Source organism: Triticum aestivum, chromosome 7B (genome assembly GCF_018294505.1).
Source record: "Triticum aestivum cultivar Chinese Spring chromosome 7B, IWGSC CS RefSeq v2.1, whole genome shotgun sequence".
Classification (NCBI taxonomy): Eukaryota; Viridiplantae; Streptophyta; class Magnoliopsida; order Poales; family Poaceae; genus Triticum; species Triticum aestivum.
The window spans coordinates 332,056,257-332,066,133 of record NC_057813.1 but is presented as its reverse complement, the minus strand read 5'-3'; the positions used below and the strand labels follow the sequence as shown (position 1 = coordinate 332,066,133).

The 9,877-nt window shown below is 43.1% G+C and overlaps 1 protein-coding gene across 47 annotated transcripts; it reads right to left on the bottom strand.

Moving 5' to 3' along the window:
• Positions 1-372: 372 nt before the first annotated feature.
• On the bottom strand, positions 373-6,106 carry LOC123156998 (uncharacterized). Of its 47 annotated transcripts, none has more exons than XR_006478628.1 (12): positions 5,528-6,098; positions 4,957-5,012; positions 4,687-4,826; positions 4,481-4,565; positions 2,723-3,761; positions 2,545-2,633; positions 1,942-2,433; positions 1,784-1,856; positions 1,572-1,670; positions 1,133-1,240; positions 884-939; positions 373-794 (listed from the first exon to the last, which is right to left on the bottom strand). XR_006478628.1 is itself a non-coding variant. In XM_044575217.1 (10 exons), exons 2-8 carry the CDS (start codon positions 5,537-5,539, stop codon positions 2,052-2,054), a joined length of 483 nt encoding a protein of 160 aa, XP_044431152.1. In that variant the 5' UTR covers positions 5,540-5,672; positions 5,875-6,106; the 3' UTR covers positions 373-794; positions 884-1,856; positions 1,942-2,051. The 47 variants fall into 47 exon arrangements, 8 of the variants coding, with proteins under 8 accessions (XP_044431152.1, XP_044431153.1, XP_044431155.1 ...); XR_006478629.1 differs by having other exon boundaries at positions 373-619; XR_006478627.1 differs by having other exon boundaries at positions 1,572-1,626.
• Positions 6,107-9,877: the final 3,771 nt, after the last annotated feature.

Below are 9,877 nucleotides of genomic sequence, written 5' to 3'. Positions count from 1 at the left end.
GCTATAGATTTCACACGGAGCTCATGCGGCCCACTGACGTTTGCTGGGCTAGGCCTAACCAGTGAAAAGGGGTTGTCAAGGAGAATATGATATATACAAAGTCGTTTTTGTGGATATTGGGGTGTGTGTATCACCACATCATTTGCTGATTCAGGAGATGCCACAACGGGGTGTCTGTCAACTGATACCGAGCCTGTTGAGCGACTATAAGTGAACTTCATGAAAGAAAACTTAAGTTCAAAAAAATCGCAAAGAAAACTTTGCTTGACTGAAAAGGAAATTTTACGCTAGAGAATGTACTGAAACAACATGTGAAGAACACAGCAGATAAAGTTTGGCAAGGCTACTCGAGTAGATATTTGACAAACGCTCTAGCAAGGTTGATTCTCTGCTTCTATATAATTATTATAATATTCTTCCTGGGTGTTACATACATAGAATTTGCTTCATACAACTTGAAGAGATTACACGAACGCTTTGGCAAGGGTACTTGACCAGCCAAAGGCTCTAGTTTTTAAACCATGCCTACATAACAGCACTTTGTCTTTGTCTGATTAAGCTGTTCAGCGGTGTCTTCGGTAGCGGTCAGAGAAGCTACATCTGCAGTGTCACCGTCAACCTAACACAACAAAAAGAAATTCAGGTCCATCAAAGAAAGATGAGTGTATACAGGAAACAAAAGGCAGAAAAGGAGCAGCCCAAGGCTAAGCTGATTGGCGTCTTGATTTTGATTTCTCTTGACAGGATTGGTGAATAAAACACGTGTGGCACCATGGGTATTGCAAGATGATTTACTATTGAAGAGAGAAAAAGCATGAATCAAAGATTTAGTACAAAAAAGCAAGACGAATTGAAATACAAAAGGCAAGTCCAGACATAGTACCCTGCACCTGCAGCTGAAGGGGTAACCTTGTTCATTTTTTGAGTCGGTGTCCATGACTACATGCACAAATGCAGATGGTCAGAAAAGAAATAAGTTGGAGATCAGCAAGTTGTGTGGATCAGCACAAATGTAGGAAACACAGCTTATTTATATACCTCAGTTGGTGGTGGATCATCACAGACGCAGAGCATCATAAGAGTATAATGAAACAAAGCTAATGCATGAAAGTGAGAAAGGAAGGGAGCAAACCTTGGTGAACAGACCAAGGAAGAAGCATACGTGGTCAAAACTGAAAAAATCATATAGCCTACTCCAACATGGCTAAATAGATGGCTCCCAAGCAAAAAACTTACAAATCTACAACAACACAGCCGGATATCAAGATTCTTAGAATGAATGCGTGAACTAAAAAACCCAAAAAGAATCATATCGCATTCCAAAAGTACTATATAAACATACCAAAACTGTCAGGACAAACGTCTAAACCATAAGACCAAACAAACAATCTGACCCATGAACAAATAAAGAACACCACTAACATGGCCCAACATACAAATAGCCATCAAGCCTGCCCAAAATATAACTCATTTTAACCTCCTCAAAAGATTGCCTAATTGAATGGGAAAATAAAATAGCTATATCTTTCAGATAGCAAAGTTAAGTAGACCCGACTCAGCTAGCCACGTACAGAGAGAACTTTGAAACCAAGATTTCTTCCTTGTCAGCTCGTGCACTACTGTAACCTGTGAGTAGGAACAGGATGACACCAGGTTGCAATCAAGGACCACTGAATTATAAGAATAAAATATAAGTAAAAGAAACTACATACTGAGAAAACCCCAACATTTCGGCAATCCATTCCAAGACACGATAAATTCACAAGTCCAATTAGCATTATACCTCACATCCGGAACAACAGTGGTCACAACACTTCCATATGCTGGCACAGAGCATCCAATTCTCAGTCCGCACCCTGCATCCACCCGAGCAGAACCAGGTCAAACAAACGGAGAAGGGGGAAAAGAGAAAACTTCAAACAGGATGCAAGGGGCTCATACCGAGAGGAAGAGTTGAGTATGGACGGGTTGAGTGTGAGCGCGTGCACCAGCTGCGGTCGTTGTCGCCCACCCAAATGGGTCGCCATCTTCTAGACCACCGTATGAGCCGCCTATGACGCTAGGCTGTCGTCGAGTTGCGAAAGAGGGTGTCGAGCGCGGCCGTCGCTCTGTCGCCTCAGGATGCCGGTGAGGCTGGCATCGGGTTCAAATAAGTCATGCAAACATCAAATGAGCCCAGTAGCCCAAACCAACTTCTATGTGACAACTAAGTTAAGATAACATTTATAACATTTGGAAAAGGGGCACATAGCTCAGCAGCACACAACGGATTCTTGTTCATTCAAATAAAAGGGCTTTTGTTGACTTACTCTGTTATAATAGATATATGAAGTACTGATTGTTTCATAAAGAGAAGTTATTTTGCCATCAAAAAAAAAGATGAAGCACAAACCTTTCTCGTCGAGTCCGAGTCGTGAACTTCTTCCATAGATCCTACAAACAAAGATGAACAGAAAGTTCCGTCGGCCATGAAACAGGCAGAGATCAGATTAAACGCAAGTAATCCAAACCACACCAAGAGCTGAGGTGGCGGCGAGCACTCACCTGCCCTGGTTCAGAACCTTGAAAAAGGCAAACCCAGCAGGCCTCTTGAACAGCACCAACATCCCCATCCAAGCCGCAGCTCAACTCACCTGGATCGCAAGCACAACCACACAATGAAATCAAAACAATCCAATTTGTTTGGTGTAGCCTATGGCTCTATTATAAAAAAAATACTAACATGATCTTGAAAAACAATTTTGCTCCTATCCAGTAATTTCTACTGGGAATAGCTCACCGGTGAGTATAAACCTTTCAGAACTGGAGTTCTCCTGGTTGGAAAATTAGTATAAACCTGTGATACTAATATTCAGGAGAAACGTAGAATGGTAAATACTAATTTATTTTATGCGATTAGTACTAATTGATATTTGATATTCAGTAGAAATGTAGAATTGTAAGCCCTAACTGATACTGTATTTGATATTCAGTAGAAATGTTAAAGGATAATCTTCTAACACTGTATAGCTAGAGTATTATAATTTCTAATTCATGGTAACAGAATTTAGCATTTGCAATTCATTAAAAGAAAAAAAATTCAACCTCTAGAAATGATAATCCTCCTTTCTCCTGCCAAAATCATGTCACTACCAGGGTTCTGTGAATCAAATAAATTGTAATATAAACGAAAGCACGCACTATGTTGTTTACACGCTAACCTACCCAATAAATAGTTGTACAATACCAATTGTACAATGTTTTACATTATCTAAATGCTATAAAATGAGACAAGTTTGGTTATGTTTGTTTGTTTGGTTAGATTTCCTTACAAATCATTCCATTGTTGCTTTTAGGATCTTCACTAAGTTTGTTATTTCGGGTCTGCTAGAAAAACACATAATGTTTCATTTATTACATAGTGTACTGATACTGCTCATAAGCCGAATAAAATGGGTTAACTGCTAGTGTTAGGTCATAAATAAACATCATTGCCTTTTTGTATCAACTAAATTGTAAATCTAGCATGAAGTGAATTTTTTTTTTTTTTTTGCGAATATAGCATGAAGTGAATTGGCTGGCTGTGATATTGGGCTGTGAGTATGACCAAGAAAAGGAAAAAAAGGTGAACCTGGCGTCCATTATGCTCCTGAGCTTTATGAGTTCCATTTAGTTTCCTGGTATTTTGCTGCAGAAGTTTTCTTTCTTCTTAAAAGGAAAATTAAAGACACACCCCTTTGGTTGAAACATTCAGCTATCTCTTGATGGTGTTTCGTCAGACCCTGTAATTCCATAAAACAATAATATCAAAACAAGTAAACCGGGCTGGCTAAGATTGTTGGTAGAGCTGGACCTTGCCTCTAGTGTGGAGCTTCTTATGTGAAGGTTGTAGCACTGTATGAAGCAAGTTCTTTTTCACAATAATAATCTTAATCATGAGTCATCACTATGTAAAATCTCAGAGCTGGTAAAAGAATGAGGTTCGTAGTCTAGACATGTCAATGGTACATCAAGGAAACAGCTGTGACCATACTCCACTATGAGAAGGTCAAAAGCATGGGGAAAAGGAAAATAATGACTCAATATCACAGCCAGTAAATTCACTTCCCAGCCAGTCAATTCACAGCTCTGAGATATTGAGTAATTATTTGTTTTACTGGATTTGCTTCTTCACAGCACATGATATCTAATTACAGACCCGTTCAATGAAAAAATTTATCTAGTTAACTGGATTTGTTTCCTCCCAGCTCATGACATCTAATTACAGACCCGTTCAATGAGAAAAGATATCTAATTGCCTTTTCAATTTGTTTCCCGTGTCAATGCAACTAAATGTGATATCCACATACTGAGGTTTTCCTCGTAAAGAAACAAACGCAGTGAGTAAACGCACAGCAGAAGACGAAGCAACAAATTAGCATCAGCAATCCTACAAACGAAAACAAAACAAGAAGAGGAAGAACACGAAATCGATCCAGTGGAAGAGCACGCAAATCCTTACCACACGCAGAAACCGATCTTGACAGGATGGATCACATTCCTCTGGTTCGATCCCCTGCAGCGCCATCGTTCTTGCGCCGCCAATCCTGGCAAGATCACGAGGGCATGAGGGGTGAGAAGGGCCTAGGGGATTAGATTGATGCGAGAGGAGGCGCATGAGCTAGATGGGATCTTGAGGTAGGAGGAGAAACACCAAGGGCTCCTTACCTTGACTTGGATGTCGAGATCGCCGAGGGCACGTCCTGGCCGCCGCCACTACCATACGCGCCATCGTCGCCGCCACTACCATACGCGCCATCGTCGCCGCCACTACCATAGGCACAGCGAGTAAACGCTCCTGCTCCAGGCTGCCACACACGCGCACACGACGACAAAGTTATACCACCAGCAAAAGCGCCAAATCGAAATGAAATTCAAAAACATCAAGACAAAATCAAATCTCAGAAGGGGTCACAAAGCTGAAGAAAAATAAAAAACCTGCCGTCATCCTCCAAACCATCAGCAGTCTCACCATAAATTGCAATATTTCTCCCCTATGTATTTAACAAGAGATTGATGTAGTCAGTCAGGTATAAGGTGTTGGTTGTCTAGACTGTCGACAGAGTGAAATCCCAATGTTTCTCTAGTGTTCGTTAGCGTCAGGTATGAGAAACAAGTCTCAGAGAAATGTGTCAATCAGGGTGACAACAGTGCCACGGGTCAAGGTAGACTCAACAGCCATTGACGTTTGTTTCAACCTACACAACTAAAGATAGCATCGATCAACAGAAGGAATTTTCATTGCCCATCTACAGATATTACAACGACTCACATAACTGCAAAGCCCAGCGAGTAAACGAAGCACAAACAGAGGATGGGTCCTAAATTGTTGCCTTCAAAGCGAAACTGGAAAAACAAATGCTTGCAGAAGGCAACACAGCAAGCACCCATGGCCGGCCAAGTATATGTGTACGTACGTAACCAAACCATGAGGTGAGCGGCATGGTCGTCAAGTTCCAATCTTGAAGAATATATGACAACAAAGGGGAGGATGGAGAGGAGGGCATACCTCGGTGGCCATCCTCTGCTGCGGCTGCTGCTGCGTCTGTGGGAGTCCGAGGCAACGCGTCGACGACCGGCAGTCCACCGGTAAGATCTACGTCGCCGGCTCGGGCTCGCCGCCGTCAATGGACACTTGAACAGCCAGCTCCTACCTGCGCCGCGTCGAGAGACGGGGATGGGTCGGGAAGCGGGAGGCGGGTGGTAAGAGGACGGTGGCCGACATGGAACGGGGACGCCGGATCCGGCACGCCGTTCCCTCGATGAAGCGACGGCCACGGCTTCTCGGGCGCGAAGGATGGGGGCAGGAGGTGGATATTGTGGGGGAAAGGAGAGGAGGGGAGGGGTGAAGCTCACCAGCCAGTGGAGAGCGGCGACGGCGGCGGAGGAGGAACCGGGGGACCGGAAGGGAAGAGGAGGCAGCCGCTCCCGGCGGCGACTGCAATGGCCCATCGGCTCACGCGGCCTTGCCCGCTCATCGCCGTGAGTGGGGGCGACCGCACGCGGGGCGAGCGAGCAGGGGAGGAGGAGGCGGACGGGGGATTGGTGGATAGGGTTGGTCAATCCCACCACACGGTAAAAAACGCCCTGACAGCCCACGAGCGATTGACCAGAGCCCACGACCGACCCGCCTGGCTCTCCATCCACAGAATCGCGAACCGACCGCGTCGCTGCGAGCCTGTCCCACGTATAAGAGTGGCCCACTCATCAGCTGCTCCTGAGCCGAACCTGTGGCGTACAAATGAACGAGCGGTCAGATGTTTACGGCCAAAATCACTATTTTGACCTTTTCAGCAAACTTTATTACAAAATGAACTCGACATGAAAGTATTTCATGATCTGACCCTTTTAGCAACGCCATAGCCCGCGGCGTTTCTGCCCAAAATAAAAACGCCGAGCTAGCTAGCGTTCCTGTTCAAAGAAGAAGCGCCGAGGTAGTTCGCGTTGCGGACGAGGTAAGAAACGCCAAGCTAGTGGGCGTTGCTGCCCTGGCTAGCAACGCCATGAGCATTGGCGTTTCCATGGACTAGCTAACTAGCTAGGCGTAGCTACTACACAGTACGTACTTTTACTGTGGATGCGCAGTGCAGAGAGAGAGATAGGGAGAGAGCGGCTAGCATTGCCTAGGGCTCGATCAGAATACTCGTTTTCAGCTGCCACTTGCAAGCAGGATCGACAGCAGCTACCCACCTACCTACCTAAGCATCTACTCCTAGCTAGACGTACTAGCTAGAGCAGGACCGCCATTAACATGCGTGCCTGGTCCTTGGTATATAAACTTCATTCACCACACAGCTACTCCTACCTACTGTACAAGCTACTCCTACCTATGCAGCCAGCCCAGAGGCGAGTTGATCAGCATATCAACACACACTAGCTAGCCAGCAAGCTACTAGCAGCAGCAACGGCTTTTGTTTGTCATGCAAAAGGAAGGCTGCAGTATGTACGTACTGTGGAGTAGCTACGCCTAGCTAGCTAGCTAGTCCATGGAAACGTCAATGCTCATGGCGTTGCTAGCCAGGGCAGCAACGCCCACTAACTTGGCGTTTCTATGTGGATCGGCACCGCTAGCTAGCTCAGCGTTTGACTGTGGATTTGAAACGCGAGCTACTCCGGCGTTTCAATATGGAGAAGAAACGTCACGGGCTATGGCGTTGCTAAAAGGGTCAAATCATGAAATACTTTCATGTTGAGTTTATTTTATGACAAAGATTGCTGAAAAGGTCAGAATAGTGATTTCGGCCGATGTTTACCAGGTCGATGAAATTGCTATTACCGCTGCCAGCGAGGACCATTGTGCGCACAGGATGATTTTCAAACGGCGATGGCGCTGAAATGGCGGGTAGTATAGGAGGCTTTATATGTTAGATTACCGCTGCCAGCGAGGACCATTGTGCGCACAGGATGATTTTCAAACGGCGATGGCGCTGAAATGGCGGGTAGTGTAGGAGGCTTTATATGTTAGATGTACCTACATGTGGGATGTTCTGTTAATTTTGTTGTGTAAATAATCATTCTTTGTGTTGATGAGCAATGATAATGACTCCTAAAATTACAAAACTTGTTGAAAGTACGCTTTGGTGCTGCGTCACTGTATGCGTACTAAGCTGAAAAGAAGATGATTGTATATTTTGTTTACAGTGCACTGGTTCACGAGATTGATGCTGAGAAGATTCAGTTTGCCCTGCTACACATGAGAATATTATTTTGCTTGAAAATATATTGTTTTCTCGGTGCACATACTTTCAGAGAAGGAGAAGTGCTTGAACGAAGATTCTCCTCCGTCATCTAACCGATGGTCAGATGTTTGTGCTTTTCCATCATGGTTTAGCCTAGGATCAATATTTCTTTTCTACAGCATGTCCTTCTCGGGAAAGTTGTTGTCGATAACTCAATTGATGTGTTCCTTTTTTTTTCAAGAAACTCGATATTGACCAGGCAGGAAGGAGGAGGTGGAGGAGGCGAGAAGCCGCGGTGTCACGCTCCCCCCCCCCCCATGCTTTCAAGTCATCCGCCCTGCAGTTAACCTCCGAGCGACCCAAACCCAAGGTAATGCTCGCCTGTTCCATAGTTGTTTTTAGCTTCCTTTTTGGTGTGACCTAACCATATGAGTATGTCACAATCAGGGGGCGATCAACATTTTCAAAGGATGATACTGTGAAGGTTTTCACATGCAGGTAATTTTTGTGACCTAGCAGGAACCATTAGTATGCAGATGTTGCCTTCTTAATGAACAAGTTTACAAATAGTCGAACGCCATGCTACGTTGTTCATTAATATATTCTTGCAAGTAAACTGGATCTGGTTCTTCATAGTTGCAGATTTTTAGCTTGCAAGATTAGTAGAAGTTCAAAATAAATTGACTGTAGGTAATGGATCAGAGAAAGTCTATCAATCAAATTAATGTTCAATTGCATGGACAAGAGAAAGTATATTATTAATCACAAATCTAAGAAGATAGTGACCCTTGTATTAGTTTTAGAGAATGAACATAAAAAAGAAATATTAGTTTCAGATTGAACTATTGGCAAAATAATATTTAAATCTTATGTACTCCACTGATCTGCCAATTCTACTGTTTTGTACCACAAGGCATGCTGTAAGTTTTTGTTGTCCAATAGTCTGCTAACTTTACTCGCTATATTCAAGATATATGTGATGTTTAGTTTGTTTTATTCCCTTCTATATTCATGGCTTATCCTATACTGAATGAGGAGTAACAGAAACCAATTTATCAATCTATTAACCTGATCATAGCAACTGCTTAACTGGAAGTGATCTTTTTGCTCTTCCTGCTAATATAATGCATACGTATTTGAACTGAATTGGTTGTCTTATGTTACATATGGCAGTGCAAATATGATCTTATGTTGTTGTGAACATTTATAATTTTTCATACCTTGGCTTTCACTAAACCGTTCATCACTATTCATACCAACGAGTGTGTTTAGTATGTTTGTGTTGACTTAGCAACAATGTAGAGGGTTTTCTTGGTCATCTTGTGTCAATGTTGACAAGAAGGTAACCCCCCCCCCCCAATATATGTACGGCAAAGAGAAAAGTCTGTTAATTTGGAGCTATGACAGAAGCACATCCACTCAAGCTGCTTGGACCATGTGTACAACTGCTGGAGATCCCTGCGCAATCCCACAGCTGGCATAGATGGACTGCTGTCACAGTGCGCATGCAGATAGACTATGCCGACATTTTTGGTAGCGAGGTCTTTGCACACATCATGGCACACTTCCAAATCTGGGCCATCCTCGTGGAGTAAATTTGTTGCAGTTGTTCTAAACGCTTGTTCAAGTCAGCGTCATATTCTTTCTTATGTTTGTTGCTTGCATACAAGGCCTGCCGTGTGGTTTTGAATTTATAATTTTCGAGTCTTAGTAATGTTGAATCCAGTTTAAATACAATATGGATGAACTTTTAGTTTCTCATAGCATGTTGATTTCGTTGGATATTTTTATCTCATGTCATCTTTTTTAATGATGATTTAAGATTGAACAAATAATTATTTGATTAATTTTTTGTAACAAGAAACTAAGAATTGACCCTAGATAAAGGAAGAAAATGGTCCATACAGAAAGAGATAGTAAGCTTCTTCAACGGTAAGCCATTCTCTGTACGGGAGATGCACATGTAATTTTTTGTTTCAAACCAAAATATATTATAGAGCCTGCAGTTCAGTGGTCTTTAATTGGTTACTGCTATTTACTCTCTGTTTATTTGGTTTGCATAGGTCTTTTGAGAACCGTCCTTCGACTGCATGGTGTTTTCTTTGTAACAATCCCCATGTGTTTGATAAATGCCTAGCTATATGTTTTATGCAGGTCATTCACGAGAAGCAATAATCTAT

What these genes read in the sequence shown, in the direction of transcription:
- LOC123156998 (XM_044575214.1), bottom strand. Translation starts at nt 5,970, where the DNA reads ATGGGCCATTGCAGTCGCCGCCGGGAGCGGCTGCCTCCTCTTCCCTTC. An exon ending in AGCAGAGGATGGCCACCGAG is followed by an intron (nt 4,827 to 5,527) that starts GTATGCCCTCCT and finishes CGTGTGTGGCAG; the next exon opens with CCTGGAGCAGGAGCGTTTAC. An exon ending in ATCTCGACATCCAAGTCAAG is followed by an intron (nt 4,566 to 4,686) that starts GTAAGGAGCCCT and finishes TGATCTTGCCAG; the next exon opens with GATTGGCGGCGCAAGAACGA.